Source organism: Sarcophilus harrisii, chromosome 3 (assembly GCF_902635505.1).
Source record: "Sarcophilus harrisii chromosome 3, mSarHar1.11, whole genome shotgun sequence".
Lineage (NCBI taxonomy): Eukaryota > Metazoa > Chordata > Mammalia > Dasyuromorphia > Dasyuridae > Sarcophilus > Sarcophilus harrisii.
In genome coordinates, this window is record NC_045428.1 from 370,913,501 (window position 1) to 370,933,059 (window position 19,559).

The 19,559-nt window shown below is 32.1% G+C and overlaps 1 protein-coding gene across 1 annotated transcript in view; it reads left to right on the top strand.

Annotated features, from left to right (window-relative positions):
* The window catches only part of DNAH7 (dynein axonemal heavy chain 7), a 280,267-nt gene that overhangs the window by 142,948 nt on the left and 117,760 nt on the right, over window positions 1-19,559 (top strand). Inside the window, exons 31-38 of the mRNA XM_031960292.1 lie at window positions 385-567; window positions 946-1,122; window positions 1,787-1,918; window positions 2,233-2,457; window positions 4,075-4,272; window positions 10,804-10,959; window positions 15,752-15,920; window positions 18,808-18,934. Coding sequence (XP_031816152.1) covers window positions 385-567; window positions 946-1,122; window positions 1,787-1,918; window positions 2,233-2,457; window positions 4,075-4,272; window positions 10,804-10,959; window positions 15,752-15,920; window positions 18,808-18,934 — 1,367 coding nt within the window. The remainder of the gene's footprint in view (window positions 1-384; window positions 568-945; window positions 1,123-1,786; window positions 1,919-2,232; window positions 2,458-4,074; window positions 4,273-10,803; window positions 10,960-15,751; window positions 15,921-18,807; window positions 18,935-19,559) is intronic.

Genomic DNA, 19,559 nt, shown 5'->3' on the forward strand with positions numbered 1-19,559 from the left:
TAATAGAGAACTATTGATTCATGAACTGGCAAACCATGCAAATGAGAATTCCCTTACTGTTTGGCTTTAGTACCAGATTTATTCTTCTAATCTTAAAGCACCATAAAGAATTCTACAGATATGAGATCAAGAGAATATTGGCAATGATTAAATTTTAGCAACTTTAATTTGAGAAAAGATGCTATTCATCTTGATAAATTAATACCACAGATAGATTTATGTTATAAGTATCTATTGTAAATTGGGTAAGAGGGTACATAGACAATTTTCTATTAAATTAACTTTCAAGATGATATTGCTTTTGATTGTCGTGAACAAGTTTATAACTTTTCTTAATTATTGGTTATGTTTTTCCTTTCCCTTTATCCCAAATTTGTAATATAGTCTCCAGATAGGAAATGGTTGATTTTTGACGGGCCTGTAGATGCAGTTTGGATTGAGAATATGAACACTGTTTTGGATGATAATAAAAAACTTTGTCTTATGAGTGGAGAGATCATCCAAATGTCACCACAAATGAGCCTAATTTTTGAACCAATGGATTTGGAAGTGGCTTCACCTGCTACAGTAAGTTCTTCAATTTTTAAAATATGTTTATAGAGTATGAAATTTTCAATTTAATGTGATAATTCACTAATGTCTTTTAAATATAAAATAATAGTGTAACCAACAAATTATTTCCTGTAAGGAAATTTTTTCTTGACAAAGACTATATTAAAATGAACAAAAAATGATCAAAGACTCAAAAATTATTTCCTTCTCACCTACTTTTAATTATGTTGGAAGTCTTACGTTAAAAATTCAGACTAAAATTGTCTTTAGAATATTTTTTAAAAATGTTTTCATGTGTCATAGATAATGTGTGTTATGCAATATGTATATGAGCTCATTCCTTTCATAAATGTCATCTTGAAGATAATATCTTCTCTCTATCTTCCCCAATAGGTTTCCAGATGTGGCATGATTTATATGGAGCCTCACATGTTAGGCTGGAGACCATTGATGTTATCTTGGTTAAATGTTTTACCTCCTGGGATTACTGCTATTCAGAAAGAATTTTTAATAGGCTTATTTGATAGAATAATCCCAGTTGCTGTTGAATTTATTAGAAAACATACAAAGGTAGGAAAATGGGAATTTCTAAGAATTTTTTAAAGGAAAAATTGAAGTTATTATAAAAAACTTTTTTCCCAGTTAGCAGTTTCCCTCCATGCCCTGGATACATACGCAAATATTTTTTCAATTTCATGTAATCAAAATTATTTTTTTTGTAATTGCCTCAGTTTTTGATTTGGTTAAGAATACCTTCCCTAAAATATATTTAAAAAGGATTGTACATATTTTACCTATATTAGATTGCTTAATGACTCAGGAAGGGAGAAGGGAAGGAAGTAGAAAAATTTGGAACATAAAATGAATATTGGAAACTATCTTTATGTGTATGTGGAAAAATAAAATACTCTTGAGGAAAAATAAAGAGAATACATTCCCTGTCTATTGTGAATGTATGAATATGGATGTGAATGTAGCTTTAAATTTCCTAAAAGTAGGTTCTGATTAATTTATTATATTGACATAATCTTACCAGCAGGATTTTATATTTTAAAATATAATTGCTTTCCCTGAAGACTTTAAGTGTATAATGGTTGGGTTGGGGAGTGTGGTTTGTTTTCTTGCAAAATAAAATTGAAATGAATGTTATATTGGATTACTACTTAAACTGAATATGGTGCATGTTTGATGCCAAATTAAATACTTTTATTGGTTTTGTCTTTTTGATTTTAAGGAATTGACTCCTACATCAGATACAAATTTAGTTAAGTCTTTAATGAATCTAATGGATTGCCTATTGGATGACTTTGCAGATGAAGCCAAAGTTAAGGGCAAAGGTGATAGTGAAGTTTATTCTTTGCTTGAGGTAAGGGCAATTATTTTTAGCAACCTATCAATCAAAAAATGAAATTCCATATCTTCTTAATTTATCCATTTAACAATCTGCTTTCTTCTGAATGTTGAAATTGAGTGATAGGATAGCTATTGAAGTTGAATGGTCATGAAGAGCATAAGAGGTGAAGACTAGAAACAACAGTATACCAGAGTGCTTCTATTGTTGCAATAGTTTATACTCTTCCTTTGTTTTTTTTTCTTAAATGATAAATATTTAAAAATAATATTTGTAGTATTAATGAAACATTTAAAGTATTTCTCTCAATTTATTTTTTACCAATATAGGGTATGTTTCTGTTTGCATTGACCTGGTCTGTTGGAGCTAGTTGTAAAGAGGACGACCGGTTGAGATTTGATAAAATTGTTAGAGAAGTAATGGATGGCCCAATTTCAGATGAGACTAGAAACAGATACAAATTGCTGAGTGGTACTGAAAAGATCATTGTAAAACCCATAACTGTACCATTTCCTGATGAAGGAACAATTTATGAATATCAGTTCATCAGTCAGGTGAGATTTCTGAAAGAAATGTTAACTTATTTTTCTGAAAATGATATAGTATGATAATGACCACGTTAAACACTTCTGTCAAGATTTGCATATTTGTTCTATTTAACTTTAGCAGATGTATTGCAATCTTGTACAATTTTCAAAATTAAAAAAAATGCAATGTAATAATTATAATTATTATAGAGTGTTGGCACCTTGGCCAAAAGGTGGCCATGGGCAAAAACTATGTTAGCTATTTCCTTTTAGTTATATAACCATCATCATCATTTTGCCTTCAATGGTATTTCATAATTTACAAAACACTTTCAAATGTATTTTCATTTGATTCTTATAACTATTATGAGATTATCAGGACAGTTATTATTATTCTCATTTCACAAATAAGGAGAGATTAAATGTTTTATTGGAAGTCATAAATATAATATATAATAAAGATGGGCCTGGCATTCAGATCTTCTGCATGCAATCTAGTATTGTTTCCACTATGCCATAGTGCCTATTTATGTGCATCAATAGGAAAATTTTGCAACTTTTTTTACGTGGAAATTCTCTTTCCTGTAAACAAAAGACAAGTTGATTATTATTTAGTAAAAAGTCTTGTGATTTGAACCCTGGTCCTCCTGACTCCAAATCTAGCACTCTTATCTGCTGTGCCAGGCTACTTCTTACACATCTTCTATTTATATAATGACAAAAAAAGTATTGAGAAAAATAAAGGAAAACATTATTATTATTATTATTATTTTCTGAATCTGCCCCAAAGGACATCTCACTAAAGCAAGTAAAACACACTAACATAATGTTACTTAATCAGAGATTTTCACTTAAAATCATAGTGATATTTTGTTATTGGGACATACACATGTTTTAAAATTATAAGGCAATTATTCATAAGGTCTTTGCTCATTTCTTTATATCTTTAGGAGTTAAAAATAAGCCAGAGCCCAAACCTCATTTAATCTGATTATTGGGACCACATTTCAAGTTAAAATTTCCTATTTTTGAACTTCTTTATGTTACTGTTTGTAGGCAAGTTTTGATTTAATAATAGAATACTGTTAGAAACTTTTATTTCTATGAATTTTAAGTTTATAAGTATACTTTCATGCAATAAATTTTCAGTCTTGAGGCTCATTGATCTGACTCCAACTAAACTGGCATAATAAAACCTTGTGATTAATCTCTGTTACTCAGATAATCAGAGCTGATAATAAAGCTAATTTCAAAAGCAACATAATTTGTACCATTATACTGTCCTTAGAGTATGTAAGTGGAAAATTATATGATTGGCCCATACCTACTTAATGAAATTCCACATCTGCTTAACCAATTGGTAAATTCAAGTTTCTCAATAAGATGGATTTGGCTAAGATTAGGAATTTCCTGATATTTTAAGTGATTTTCTAGCTTTTTTTTTTTCTAACTTTTTTCCTCTTGCTTTATATAAAACTATTGTTTGTTTTTCTTCATTGAATTTTTAAAATTTAAAATCTGCTTATTTTAAGGATCAAGCAAATATGAAAACACCTGATCCTTTTTCCTTTATAATGTTGAGCAGAGCCTCTCTTTTAAAAATACTTTCCTAACATGCAATATTTGACTATTTGTGAAAAACAGGGAATAGGACGATGGGAAGCATGGGTAGAGAGACTAGAATCAGCTCCTCCTATTTCTCGAGATATGATGTTTAATGAAATCATTGTGCCTACTCTGGACACGATTAGATATACTACATTAATGGAATTGTTGACCACACATCAGAAACCTTCAGTATTTGTGGGACCAACAGGAACTGGGAAGAGTATCTACATCATTGTAAGTATCTACATCATTGTATTAGAAAAGTTTTTACTTTAAAATTAATAGTCTGATCTTCAAAATAATAACAAAAGCTATCTGGATGAATTAGATGTGTGCATATGTATCATTGGACATGAAATATTTTTGTGCTTTTACCAAGGAGAATGTTGGGTAAGTAGTTGTAAATTTTGATAACTACTAAAAGGTTGGTGATCTATTATTGACTAATTGAGTGAGTTATTTTCTATCACTAATCAACAACCTCAATTACATAGGAGTATATCTCCCTTGAACTGTTTTTTAAATTAAATGATATTTTGTGTCAATTTTATTATGTACAAGATGTGACAATAATGTAATGCAAACAAATTTTATGACTTTTTTGTAGAAATACTAATAATAGGTAACATTTATGTAGCACCTACTATGTGTCAAGCACTGTGCTAGGCATTTTACAAACATCTTATATGTTCTTTACAACTCTGAGACACGTAGGTGCTCTTATAACCCCCATTTTACAGAGAAGGAAACTGCAATAAACTGAAGTTAAGTAACTTGACCAGGGTTACATAGCATTAAGGAAGGTTAATCAGTTCCCTGAACTTGGTTTTTTTTTTTTTTAAGTTGTTATATATTCCTGAAAACACTGAACCAGAATATATAAGGAATTATAAATGTGTAAATGATGATGGTCCACCTTGACTTGACATAATATGCTCTTTGTATCCTAAGTGGGACTCCCTGTGTGTCTTTGGCAGTCAAGACAGATGCTAATCAATACAGATGGGACCCTTGTAAATAAGCATATCATCATATATTCATAGCAGTTCCCAAAGAAAAGAATGTGACTTTTGCTCCTTTTCCTATCTTTATTGCACCTTTCTCCCCCATCCCCCCCCAATGCCATACCCTTTTAGATAAGGATTTGTGTTTCTTCCTTCTTCCTTTATCCTATTGTCATAAATATGAACACTTCTTCATGGATTGTGAACTCTTTGGATTTCATGTGTGTGTTCATTTCTCTTGTAATAACCTAATTTTCACATAATTTCACTTCACTCATGAAGTTGTGATTCTATGTTAACACTAGTTACCAAGTATCTTGAGGCTAGAATTGAATTTAGTTCTTCCTAACTCCAGGAAGCTCCTCCAAACTGGCTCTTAATAGCTGAGCTACTTTATTATCTCACTCCTTCTCCTAACTGTCCTGTTTTCAATAACAGTTGCATCGTTCTCCCTTTCATCTAGTTTCAAAACTTAAAATTTCTGTTAAAACTTCTACTACCATAAACCTTTATTGGTTTTATTGTAGTTTCCAAAGGGATTATCCTACCTACAATTTCTCCTCTATCTTAAAGCTGTTAATTATTTTATTTATTATTATTTATCAGCTTATTTTGATCTGGCCATTCTCTTTTTCTTGACTATCTATTGTTTATCATATTAAGTTCAAATTTCTTTATTTGGCATTCAAAACCCCCTGTAATATTTTCTTATTTTAGCTTCCATTCACTTTACCTACTATTTCTACAGATACCCCACATAACCGCCAAAAAAAAAAAAAATGGCCTAGTTTCTAACAGTACAATGGAAGTCATTGGACTTGAGATCAAATTCTTGCTCTGCTACTTCTACCTTATTGATTTTGATCAAGTCACTTATCCCTTTTGGGTAAAATGAGAGTTGGTCTAGATGCTTTATAGTTGCTTCCCTAAAGTTATGATCTTATGATTCAAAACCTGCTCCCATGCTCTCTTATCTCTACATATTTGCTCATTTCATATCCCCTTTCACCTAGAATGCCCTCTTCCTTTCTTTTTTATATCAATTTTATCCTTCAAATGTTACATCTTTCAAATGAGTTCTTCCTATTCTTAAAGTTCTAGAGCAGGAATTCTTAACCTGGCATCCACAGACCCCACAGGGCATATGAATAGATTTCAGAGGGTCTTTGAACGTGAATGGAAAAAAATTACATTTTTATCTCAATCTAATTAGTAACCTTTGTAATTCTATGCATTTTATTTTATGCATTTGAAAATATTATTCTTAGAAGGATTACCAAAGCATCTGTAACATAAGAAGAAAAGGTTAAGAACCCCACTCCTCTAGCATTTTATAGGAGTCATCATCAAGGTTCTTTTATATTATGGCTATTTAGGTACTTATTATATCTTCATAATTTAGCTTATATCCTGTAAAAGCTTATATCCTTGATTGTATTTTATTCTTCTTTGTGCCTCCCACAGCAGTAGTACACAAGATAGATATTCAATGAACATTTGTTGGATTGAATTATATGTAACTGAGATTGAGTAGGAGGCAAGATATGGGACATTTTATTTCCTTTCATCATCAATGAAGCTATTACCATATATTATTTCTTTGTCCAAACTCATCCCTTCTGGATAGCAAACTCCCATCTTATTTATTCTCCCAGTCCCAGTGATAGTGAATCTGCAGCTACCTAATCTCCCTGCTTCCAACTCAAGCTTCTTATTCTCTCATTCTTATCAGCCTCTACTCTACCCATCTAGTGACTCACTTCAGTTTTACCTTATCAGTGACAGTATCAAAGGAAAGAAAAGGGCATGTGAAGGTAAAATCAGACCATAGCAAGATTGGATAAGATTGGAAAGAAAGAATTGAGAAGTCAAGGATGACATTTAGATGACAAGTCTGTGAAATTGCTGGTGTCTTTGACAGCAATAGGGACGTTGGGAAGGAGGAGAGTATTTGGGGGGAAAAATCAATTTTTAATGATTTCATTTTGGACATAGTGAGTTTTAAGATGTCTGTGAGATTTCCAGTTTGGGATGTCCAAGAGACAATTGAAGGTGCAACACTTGGAGTAAGTAGAAAGGTTAAGGTTGAATAAGTAAATTGGAGTATAATCAACCTAGAGATGTTAAATAAAGCCATGGGAGATGAGATCACTATTGAAAGAATGGAGAGGAAGAAGAAAATAGGGGCCTGCAATAAAGTCCAGGGGAAGATGAAAATCCAGCAAAGGAGTCTGAAAAGGTGAGTCATCAGATAGGTAAGTGGAGAGCCAAAAAACTAGAGAAGGAGAGGATCAAGGAGAACAGAGTTATCATCATTGTTAGACTATATAGAGAAGTCAAGAATAATGGGACCTGAGAAAAGGTCATTTGATTTAGCAATTAAGAGATCACTGGTAAATTTGGAGAAAGAAGTTTCTGTTTGATGATGAATTTGGAAGCCAAGTGAAGAGAATGAGAGAAAAGGAAATAGCAGCACATATTATAGTCTTTACAAGCAGTTAGGCCACAAATAACATGAAAGATATGGGATGATGGCTTTTAGGGGTTGTGTGGAGCAAATGAAAGTTTTTGAACATGGGAGTTTGAGGACAGTGTCATGTGCTAATTATAATGTATTCAGGAATAATAATACTAATAAAAAATAAAAAATTCAAAATCTGGGAGTCTCTATGTTATAGAGAGGATCAACAAAGTTGATCTGAAAGCTAGAAAGATCTGGCTTCAGATTCCAACTCAGACATATATTAACTCTCTCAGCATAGGCAAGATAGTTAATCTCTTAGTGCTTTAGGAAATTTTCTAATTTGTTAAATTGTAAAAAAAGGTACCAATCTGCTATACTTCTTCATTGTTCCGTTTTCAGTAAGAGAAGTCCTTTTATTTGACCGTTAAATTAATTTCCCTAAATAAATAAAGGCATTCCTGTTTAGTGGCCAAATAAATAGGCTTCAAATAACTTTTTAGTGCTGTGATCACTGGGAAAAGCTATATTTGAAATACATATAAATTAAGTACTGTATGTTATTTGGATACTGCCTCTTTATTTAACTATAACTAAACACATATCCTGAGAGAAGATCAGCAGGATACTTATAGAATCATGCTACTTAAAATAAATCTCTTAGACCTGAATTTTAAGTTCACTTAAGTTCAAACTTCATTATGGAATGTTTTAATAATATTTTAAACACATTCTACTGTGTTCTCAAATATTGTTGTTTATTATTTTGATTCCTAGTCTGTTTCGTGTGTATGTGTGTGTGTGTGTGTGTGTGTGTATGACATAATGCATACAATATGAGACGGCAGGACATAATATGATGAAATATAAATTATATTTATGCCAGTTAAAGATCAATAATTTTAAAAATTTTATTTACCTAAAACTTAAATACAAAAGAAGAAGAAAAAACTAATAAAAAAGAAATAAAGAAAAGGAGGAAAAAAGAGAAAAAGAATATTGTTGGGGGCAGCTAGTGGTGCAGTGGATAAAGCACCATCCCTGAAGCCAGGAGGACCTGAGTTCAAATATAACCTTAGACACTTAATACTTCCTAGCTGTGTGACCCTGGGCAAGTCACTTAACCACAATTGCCTGGGGGGGGGGGAGGGAAATGTCTTTAGTTAACTGTAAAACTAATCATACTATAGCTATTTCAGATTTGTTTAAAGGCTAGAAATAATATTTGAGAGAATACTATTGTATTATGGAAAGCAAACAGAAACAAAATATAAATCAGTCATTAAAAAAAATAAATTTAGCAGTAATACATTAAAGGAATCCTCTCTTAATTCTTAGTTCCTATCTTCTCTTGATGATTATCCTTTTATTCTGTTTTTAGCTTATTTACATAGTTATTTGCCTATTATCTCCCTTCTACTGTGAGCTCCTTAAGGACTGCCTTATGCTTTTCTTTGCAGCCTCACTGCTTATCATATTGCTTAACATGTGTTTTTCAGTCATGTCTGACTTTTTGAGACTCCATTCAGAGTTTTCTTGGCAAAGATAGCGAAGTGGTTTGAAAATAAATATTGACATTTCTTTCTCCAGATCATGAGAAAACTGCCTTAGGTCATACAGCTAGTAAGTGTCTGAGACCAGATCTGAACTCAGGAAGGTGAGACTTCCTGATGCCAGGTCTGGAGTTCTATCTACTATGCCATCTCGCTGGCCCACTTAGCCCATAGTAGGCTCTTAAATTTTTTTTATTAACTAACTGACAAGTAGACTTTTTTACTTTTATTAATATAATGTTTGAGGTGTTTTTCAAATGTGAAAAGTATTCACGTAGAACATTTAAGTGATTGGGTAGATTATATGAATTATATAATATTTTTGGCTTTGTTTTTCCTATTGTTTTCTCTAATGAAGAGTTGGGATTGAAGTGAAAGGGCAAAGAAAGACAGGGAAAGGATAGTAAAATTAAAACCAAAGAAAAGAAAGGAATTTTTTTATATATATAAAGAGAACAGAAAAAATGTTAGATATTAGACCAAATAAGCAGGCAGTCTTGAAGCTATAGGTTTTTCTTCTTATATTCTTAAAAAAAAAAAAAAAAAACTCGATTATAAATGACATACACATCATTTATATATATGTACTTATATACATATGTGTGTATGTATATGTATGCATACACACATATATGCCTATTCTGATTGTTTTAAGTTTAGAATAAAAATTAAAAATATATATTCAAAGCATTTAAAGAATTTTAGCTATTTATAAAAATTATCATATTTGCAAAGGATAACTCAAATCCATTCTCTATCTTTCCCTTATTTTGTTCAATTAACATTATTTAAATATTTCAGTTAAAAATATTTAGTGTTAACTTGAATTTTTAAAAAGTCTCCTCAAAATTTGTCACTTTATTTTATGTGTGTAGGCCTTCTCTTTACCACATTTTACTCAGAGGTATTCTGCTTTTAGAAATCATTCTTCTTGGAATAACGTAAACCAAACATAGTTCATTGCCAATTACAAAAATTGTATTTCACAAGTGCAAATTATTAAACCACTTTTTTTTCCATTGCAAAAGAGAATTACTGAATTGTTTAGCCCTGAACAAACTGATTTCCCAACACACATCTGTTAAAGCAGTCTACAAATAACCGGTAATCTTTTATTAGAAAAAGATGAAGCATTTATTAAGTGCTTAATGTGTTCCAAGAACTGTACTAAGCACTGGAATTACAAAGGAAAACAAAGAGAAAGAACCTTACTTCATCCAGGAGTTTACATTCCAACAGGAGAACACACAAAAGGGAACTGGAAGGTAGAGAAGTCCAGGGAGTCAGTAGTTTTTACTCTGCCATTTTAGGCTAATTTTCATGTATCTTCTGAATTTTTATGAAAGTGTTGAGGTTATAAATATTTTAAACTTATAAGTATTTATAGTAAAGTAAAAATGAGCTTGTTGCTTACAAAAATATCCATATATATATATATATATATATATATACGCACACACACATATGTACACATATCAGCATAATCTATAGGTGATGTAACTTAATTCCTAAAGAATTGGATCTGTATGTTTGAATTTTATTTTTTTAAAAGAATATCCAATTTAAGGTCAACATTTTAGAATTCAATTTATTACCACATAATTTATAATATAATTAAATCTTGCTAAAAGTCATTATGAAATCTCTTATCAGTTGAATTTCAGGCCATGGTAATGATATTTAATCTTGTTTGAAAATGCTTAAATTTATAAATTATAAACATAATATATATTTTTTCCTTTTACAGAATTTTCTTTTAAATAAGCTGAACAAAGACATCTATAAACCTCTGCTAATTAACTTCTCAGCACAGACTACTGCAGCTCAAACTCAGAACATTATCATGTCAAAGTTAGACAAAAGGCGAAAGGGAGTTTTTGGTCCTCCTCTGGGCAAGAAAATGGTAATGAATTCCTTTTCCTACCTGCACATTATTAAATTACTCTTTGTATACTCATTTATCATCAGAACAAGTTTTAAAGGACTATTCTACACAGGTTTTGTATCTTATATTTTGTTTTTAATGAGAAAAATGATAAAAAAAATTGCACTGATCGGAAAATTATGATAATGGAAATTATTATGATGATTAGGATTATTTGTCAATAGAAAATGTATCTGGGAGCAGCTAGCTCAGTGGATAGAACACCAGTCCTGGAGTCAGTTACCTGAGTTCAAATCCGACCTCAGACACTTAAGTGTCTTTTTTGTGCCCAGCAAATCAATCACTTAACCTCAATTGCTTCACAAAAAAAAAAAAAAAAAAAAAAAAAAAAGAGTGTATCTGTTCTAATTAAAATACAATTAATTTTCTAATTCCCTTTTGTGTCCCCTTATTTTCATTTGCTTACTTTGCTTGCATAATTCCTTCTCCTTTCAGATTACCTTCATATATTATATATGTATGTCTACATATACATGCATATGTGTATATATATATATACACACATGAACATATATATGGATTCATTACACCTGATGTAATATATAAGCATATGTATGTATGTTTGTATGTATACATGCATACTTAGATATTTGTGTTGTTTCCTCTATTCAAATATGTGATTTTTTTAAAGTGATTTTTTATCTCGTATCTCCGGCACTTATCTCAGTGCCTGGTACAGAATAAATGCTTAATAAATGCTAGATTACTGATTCACTGGCCATTGAAGCATCAGAACTGTCTCATTATCATCTGAATAAAATGACCCATCTAAGCTCATTTGTATTTTCCCATTTTGACTCATTTTTTATTCATTATATCATATGTCATACACAATTTCATTAAATTCCACAGAATGAATTTTCTTTTTTACAATACCTAGTCTGTGATTTTTTTACATCTTACATAGATCTTGATAAAGGATTTCTTATCTGTAAAATAAGGGAAGAGAAGTAAAGAGTATGGTCCTGTATGGACTATATGGTCTGTATGGTTCTGAGCAGCTCTAAATCCTGTGGCTATTTTTGTGATCATTTTTCCTGTGTATTGTACATTCAGCTTTAGTACTGTTCATGTATGAGACCACATTATAGCTGGGTTTAAGCTAATTTGTGGATTCTTCCAAGATTCTTTGGAGTCCGGGGATGGGACAGGGCAATTAGAGTTAAATAACTTGCCCAGGGTAACACAACTCTAAGTGTTAAGTATTTGAGACCAATTTTGAATTCAGGTCCTTCTGATTTCAGGGTCAGGGCTCTATCCACTGAGCATCTAGCTACCCTTCTTGCAAGATTCTTGAAAAGAGTTTAAGGAAACAGACTATTGGGCACAGTGTTCTATGGAAAGTAGCTAAGAATAATATCTTATTTGGTTTGGTTTATTTAGGTTCCCAAAGAGTAAAATGAACAAAGGTTATTGTGAGGATCAGATGAGATATTTGCAAAACACTTCCCACGATATCTGGCATATATTAAGTGTTATATAAATGCTAGATATTCTTCTTATATGCAATATTATGATTGCTTGTTCAAAATCTACCTTGGATTTTAGGATACCTTAATAGGTAGCAGGAAAGTTTAATTTATACTATGATTCAATAAATGAAGTTAGTTTATATTGGGAATGGATTACAATAACTGGATTGAGTACTTCTTTTATTTGTAAAAATCTGAAAAAAAAAATCTCTGCTTTTGAACCTCAGAATCTTATACATGGTCAATTTTGAGGTTAACCTTATTGATCAGTTAGTTAAATTATTGAATAGTTAATTAGATTTAATCTTTAAGATAGAATTAAAAAAAACACCATCTAATTCATATTTAAGTGATCAAGTTAATTTCTCTGTATTTATTTTGTAGTAAAAAATCAGAATTAACCACCTATTTGATGCATTTAAAACTTAAGGTTGAATATTGAGATATCTATCATAATTAAGAATTAAAATACATACATAAAAATAACATAGTTCAACAAAAAAAAAATTGTCCCTTCATCAAGAGTAAAATATTTAACACAATTATCTGTATAATTATCTTTATTATTTATTTGACTTCATCCACTTAGGAAGCCCACTTGCTTCTCTTCAGTAAAACAAATAGATTTTTTTTCTATAAATGACTGCTTGTTTATTCTTCTTATAGATTTCTTTAACTTGTTTTAAATCACAAGATAATAAAACCCAATTGGTAAGAATGATTTTTTCTCATATTACCAAGACCCTTGTGTAATAGAAATTGATATAATTTAGCTAACATTGTTAACTACTCTGTGACAGGCATCTAGTTCTAGCTATAGAACCTATTCATAAACAGAAATGTTCTTTTTTCCACTTAAAGTTTGATTTAATATTCATTTATCAAACACTTATTAAATACCTACTTTGTATAGACGTATGCTTGGTACTGAGGGAAAGAAATATTTAGATAAAACATGGACTATACTTTCTTGAAATTTCTAGTGCTAGCTGAAAATAAAAATTTGGGAATCATTCATAGAGGTGGCTCTGTGGGAAATTTAAGTTGCTAAGGGGGGAAATATATAGAAAGAAGAAGGCCAAAGAAAAACTTTGTAGAATATTAACATTTAGGATCTGGAGAGAGAAAGAAGAGTCAACAAAAGAAAAAGAAAAAAAGGAACCAGGAGAGCGTGGCATCTGTGAAGCCACGGGAGAAGACATTCTGTCAAAGAAGAGTAGTCAGAGCAGCCATTAAAGTCATATTTTAAACTTGGCCTTTCCTCTGCTGTGTCTTGTATAAAATAGACATAATACAAACTACTTCATTGAATAGAAATCTCATATGACCTTTTACATCCCTCCCACTTGTTCCTGAATCTCCCCTTATCTTCCCCCTGTTTACAGCTATCATTCTCCTAACAATTGTTTTGTTCCTTTTTTTTTTTTTCTAATAAATCCCATAATTTCTTCAGGGGAGGAATGCCTAGGGCTTTAGCTGAAATATGCATTTTATGTTGATTGTCAAGACCTCTGTACACAAATCCAGTGACTTATATAGGGCTCAAAGTCCTGAAATCATCCTGTGGCCAGGTTTATATATCTCTTGTCCTGACTGACACTGAAAATGCATGCAAGACAAGATTCAGCCTGTTAGTCTGCTTTCTTGTAGAAATTCCTATCAAATAAGCACAAGCATCAGTTTGACACATTAGGCAGCTTCATCCATTTTATTAAACAGTCCCTAGCAGTCAGTAGTGTCAAAAGCTAGATATAGGTCAAGGAGGATGAAGATTCAGAAAAACCAACTAGATTCAATGATGATATAAGCTTGGCAAAGTACCAAATACATTGTAACTTAATAGAGTTTCTGTGTGTGTGTGTGTGTGTGTGTGTGTCCATCTTTCTATCTCTTCATTATTTTTGAGAAAATAGTTTCACCAGAGTAGTTGGGATGGACATCAGACAGCAAATGGTTGAAAACTGGGTAGAGAGGCATTGAGAACATTAGGTATAGTCTCCATTTCTAAATATATGACAGTGACAGATGGGGTGGAAAGCTTTTTTTAGGATTGAAAAGAAACGAATGTAACTCTATAGGCTGATGAAAAGCTGTCACTGGAGCAAGAAAAATAAAAAAATCATGAGAGAGACATGATAATTAATGGAGTGAGGTGCTAGAAAAGGAAGGAAAGGACAGACAAAAGGGCTTGGTCTTTAGAAGGAATAGGGATCCTTTATCCTCCGAGATAGGATTGGCAGAGAGAAAAAGTGGAGACATTGAGAAATTCTATGTATTGAGAAGGAGGGTTAAGAGAGTTATTCCAGCTTTCCCCCATGAAATGGTAGGCTTCTTCATCTGCTTTAAGTGTGATAATGAAGTATAGGTGGGCTTTTGAGAGAGAGAAAGATTTGAAGCAGTCAGGAATGAAAGATTTACAAATAGGAATATTTGTAGAGCTTCACTTTTTTCCTCTTTATTTTTAAATGAGTTTCTTAGAAGCAACATAATACAGTGGAAAGGGAACTGGTTTAGAGCACAGTACTTAGGTTCAAATCTCATCTCTACTTAATATTCCTGTAATAACCTTGGGCAAACCCCTAATCCCTTTGAACATCAGTTTCTTCATCTGTAAAATGATGAGATTGGACTAGAAGGCATTGAGGTAACTTGCAACTCTAAATCATTGATCTTATGATCCTAAGTAGCTATTTTTATTAGGGAGGCACTGTGCTAGGTTATGGAAATCCCAGCACAACAATGAAGCTATATTTACCCTCAAAGAGTTTCCATTCATTCTATCTGGAGTACCTAACACATATGCAAATAAGAATAATGCTAAGGAAGAAAGGAACATTAACACAATGGGGGAAAAGCCTGCAGTATATAAATGAATACTGAAATCAGGGTTGAAATAAAAGGATTCTTAGAAGTACAGATGAGGCAAGAGGTGGAAGGCAATGAAGAAGTGGAGTTGGGCAACTTGTATGAATAGGTAGAGGCAGGGAGAAGGGCTGTTTGGGGAAGCTAAAAGTCGAATTTGAATGAATTAGAGAATGTATGAAAAGGAATACTATAAAACAAGATTATGATGGCAGGTTTTGGTCAATTTAAATGCCAAGTTAAAAATAATTGTTTCATCCCACAATTAATAGAGATTCACTGAAGGTTTTTGAGTAGAGGAATGGCATATTTCATGTGCCTCAAAAAAAAGAGAAATAATTGTCTACAAATAGCACATTAATTCTGAAATTTGGAGTATAATCTAAGATTCTCATAATTCTAATTATAATTTTTAGATTGTCTTTGTAGATGATGTAAACATGCCAGCTCGGGAAGTATATGGTGCTCAACCACCAGTTGAATTACTTCGCCAGTGGTTAGATCACTGGAACTGGTATGATCTGAAAGACTGTTCCATGATTAAACTAGTGGATGCTCAAATCATGTGTGCTATGGGACCTCCAGGTAAGTTTTCTCTGAATTTGCAAAAAACATCATATCCTGTTTTCCCCCAATCTGCCCCTCTTCCCACATTGAACAGATTGGAATTTCACTGATTCATTTGTACATTAGTCATATATGAGCATTCCTGCCTACCTCTATATAAGTATGTACATATATATAATCTTTAATTTTTAAATTATAACTTTATTAAGTTATTGTTTATTTTTTACTAATTAATTGATAATAATAATTATTATTATAAATTAAATTATAACACTAACATTTCACTATCCAAAAGACAATATAAAAGAATTATATCTGAGACTGTGAATTTCTATCATGTAGTTTAAAATATTTTTTAATGCTTCACTGGTGCTCTTTTTTCTTTTTCATCTGTTATTACCCTTCAGCTTGTAATGCTGGAGAAACTGAGGCAGGAGAGATCTTAAAGAGTTTTCAATATTTTATTATTTGGAGAGTATAATTGACTGGACAGGACTCTCGTCTCAAATTATCCAGTCAGACAGAGATAAAGATATACTGGGACCAAGGAAACCATGTTGCTCCCAGGGCTGGAGGAGACTGTCATAGCCAGTAGCCAGCCTCCAGCCCTGAATAGGAGAAACCCAATTTCCTAAATACCCTCCAGAAACAAAGAAGGGGCAAGAAGCGCTGGAAAACTTCTGTCAGGATGGGGGGAGACCATAAATCCTAAAAACCCAGAGACAGGATGTCTAAATACACAGAGATAAAGATATCAGTGAGGTCTTGAGGGATATTGTAAATTCTTGAGGACAGGGAAGTGTCAGGAGGTCTGCTCTCTTCTTTATCTTGCTAACAATTTATAACCTTAGGGCAAATGGTTCCCAATCTTAATGGACCTGAGTGGGATTTTACAGTTTAAGGGATTTGAGATAGAACAATTAAGCAAACTCAGATAAGGGAAACTAGTGCAGGGAAACCGAGTCAGAACAGTTAAAGAGAACTGTGGCATAACAAGCTCCCAATCACTACTCCCCAAAATGGTTAATATTTTAATTTACATGGCATAATATCTTATATTTATGTGATATGCTAGACATTAGAAATCTGTAAATGATTTTCAGGAGTTCTGCTGCCATCACTAGGCAAAATTATAAAGTTGACCAAGGTTACTTTTTATAATCTTTATCTTTTTCCCACCATCTGATATTCTTCCATCATTTTTAGGCACCCAGCACTCATGCTACCTCCTAAGTCTGTCCAAAGCTCATTGTTGTGGCTTCTCTAAAACCTGCTCTTTCCTGGATCAACTCATTCTTCACAATTATCCTTCTGTTTTCTTCCTTTCCAATAAAAATAACAACATTACACAGAGCTCAGTTTACCTTTTTTTTTTAAGCTCAGTTAAGTATTAGTCAATCTGGGTAAGGTAATTCAAAGTAAGTGATCAACAGCGTGAATGATAGATATATTTACATAGGTAAATTTGGGCTTCACTCACTATAGCCATATTTTCAAATAGAAGCTTGTTAACGCAAATATGTATCTAATTGGTGGAATGTATGTGCCAAGGTATTGCTGAGTACATACATTCCCAGTTTCATCATTTCCCCTCTAAGCATCCATCTCCTTTTCTATGCTGTTCCATGTCCCTTTGGAGCAGAATAATATAGTCAGGCTGAGGTCCCGGCATTCTGCAACATCTAAAGCTATATTTTCTGAAGAGGAAATTTTCTTCCTATCTTGTCTCTGAGAAGAGAAAGAGGATAAAGCCAAATCTAGAAAATGTCCTCTATATAGCTAGACACCAAGCTGTGTTTCTATAAGGTATCCATACACATGACTACCCAAAATAAGTATAATACAGTGAAACAAGAATTTAATTTGGAGTAAATTTGACTCTGTCACAGATTGTGACAACTTGGACAAGGGACATCAAATCTTTGAATTTAAATTTCCTCATCTATAAAATGGAGCAGGAGTTGTAGGAAAGGCATGGGGAAGATCCCTTTGACCTCTCAAGTTATTGATCTTCTTCCAGTTACATGATTTTGTTTTTTCATATTTTCTGGAGTATAACTCCCAGGATACTTATGGATCAGCTGTACAAATAAAATATAAGTATATGATTCTTTATACAAACCTGATAGTTGTAAATTTGCCTTTATACAAAAGATATATTAAGATATTTTAAAAATCCTTTATAAATAGATTTGCCAAAGTATTACTTTAATAAATTTCTCTAGTGTATAAAATATAATATAATTTTAAAATAGTCTGTGAAATAAATATGTATCCATTATATGCAATAAGATATAATGTATTTATTATAAATATCTAAGGTAGATGCCAAGGCCTCACATTTTGATATTTTATTCTCTTTATAACATTTGATGATATAATCCTAGAGGTAAGTAAAATTAATTAACCATGCAAACTACTTAATCAAATCTCAAGGAAATTCATTTTATAGAGAGTTTGGAAAATGAGAGTATTATGCTGTTTCTGACTATATAAATACAGATAAATTGGATTTTAAATGTCATATTCACTGGCAGGTTTAAAGGATAATCTGATGCTTCTGGTCTCTAATGCAGGGATTAGGCATGTAAATGTACTATGAAAAACAAAACCACTGAATTTGTCTGTCAGATCTGATTTCCCCTGGAGATTTCAACCTAACCTAAGACAAAGTCCACATAACTGCAGATGCCAATTATTCTCATAAAGTGAAAACAACCCCATGGTCCAAAGTTATCCAGACAATTCTGCTAAATTTGATTAGATGGCTGTTTACCCTTTGCTTCAGTCTATGCTGTGTAAATTTTACCATCTGGAAAGTTTCTTCATCATGTAAAACCTTACAAATTAAATGAGCACTTAGAAGTTTCACTTTATTATTAACATTAGACTTTCTAATATTTAGGTGGTGGGAGAAACCCAGTCACTCCTCGATTTCTGCGGCATTTTAATACTGTCACCATTAATGAATTTAATGATGATGCTATGTATACGATTTTCTCTAGAATCTTAAACTGGCATTTCAACATTTGGTAAGTAGATTTCTTCCTATGGTGAATTGTAAAATTCATGGGTACACCCATGGAACCAATTTCCTAGAGTTCTAAAATAAGTGCCACAGAATTCATCACCAAAGACACCTTAAACAAAAATGCATGTTAGGTTGGGCTGCCTTAGTGGTCCATAATTCCATGGCCATCTCTCAGATTAACTCAGATATAATGGAGAAAGAAAAGGAAGCAACACTGGCTCCTAGTAGGGATACAAGTAGGAATAAAGAGTCAGTCCTTAAAAACTAGTCTTTCTCTTATTTCTCTTTCTCTTTTTTTCTCTCTCTTTCCTTCTCTTTCTTTTTCTCTGTCTCTCTGTCTCTGTCTCTGTTTCTGTCTCTGTCTCTGTCTCTGATCTCTTTCTTTCCCTCAATTGCTTTACTTCGTTTCCACGCCTAGTTCTATCGATGATATGAATAAGTTTAGGTAGTTCTTTAATATCATTTGTGAAATTAGGATGAATACTCAAAATCATCTATAAAATCTCTCCAGCATTAAATCCTATCATCCTTCTTCCTTTTTTCTTTCTTTTAAGCAAACCTACCTTCTGACTGATTTTCATCACAGGGAATTAGCTATAACTGTACCATAAAAGGAAGTCTTTATT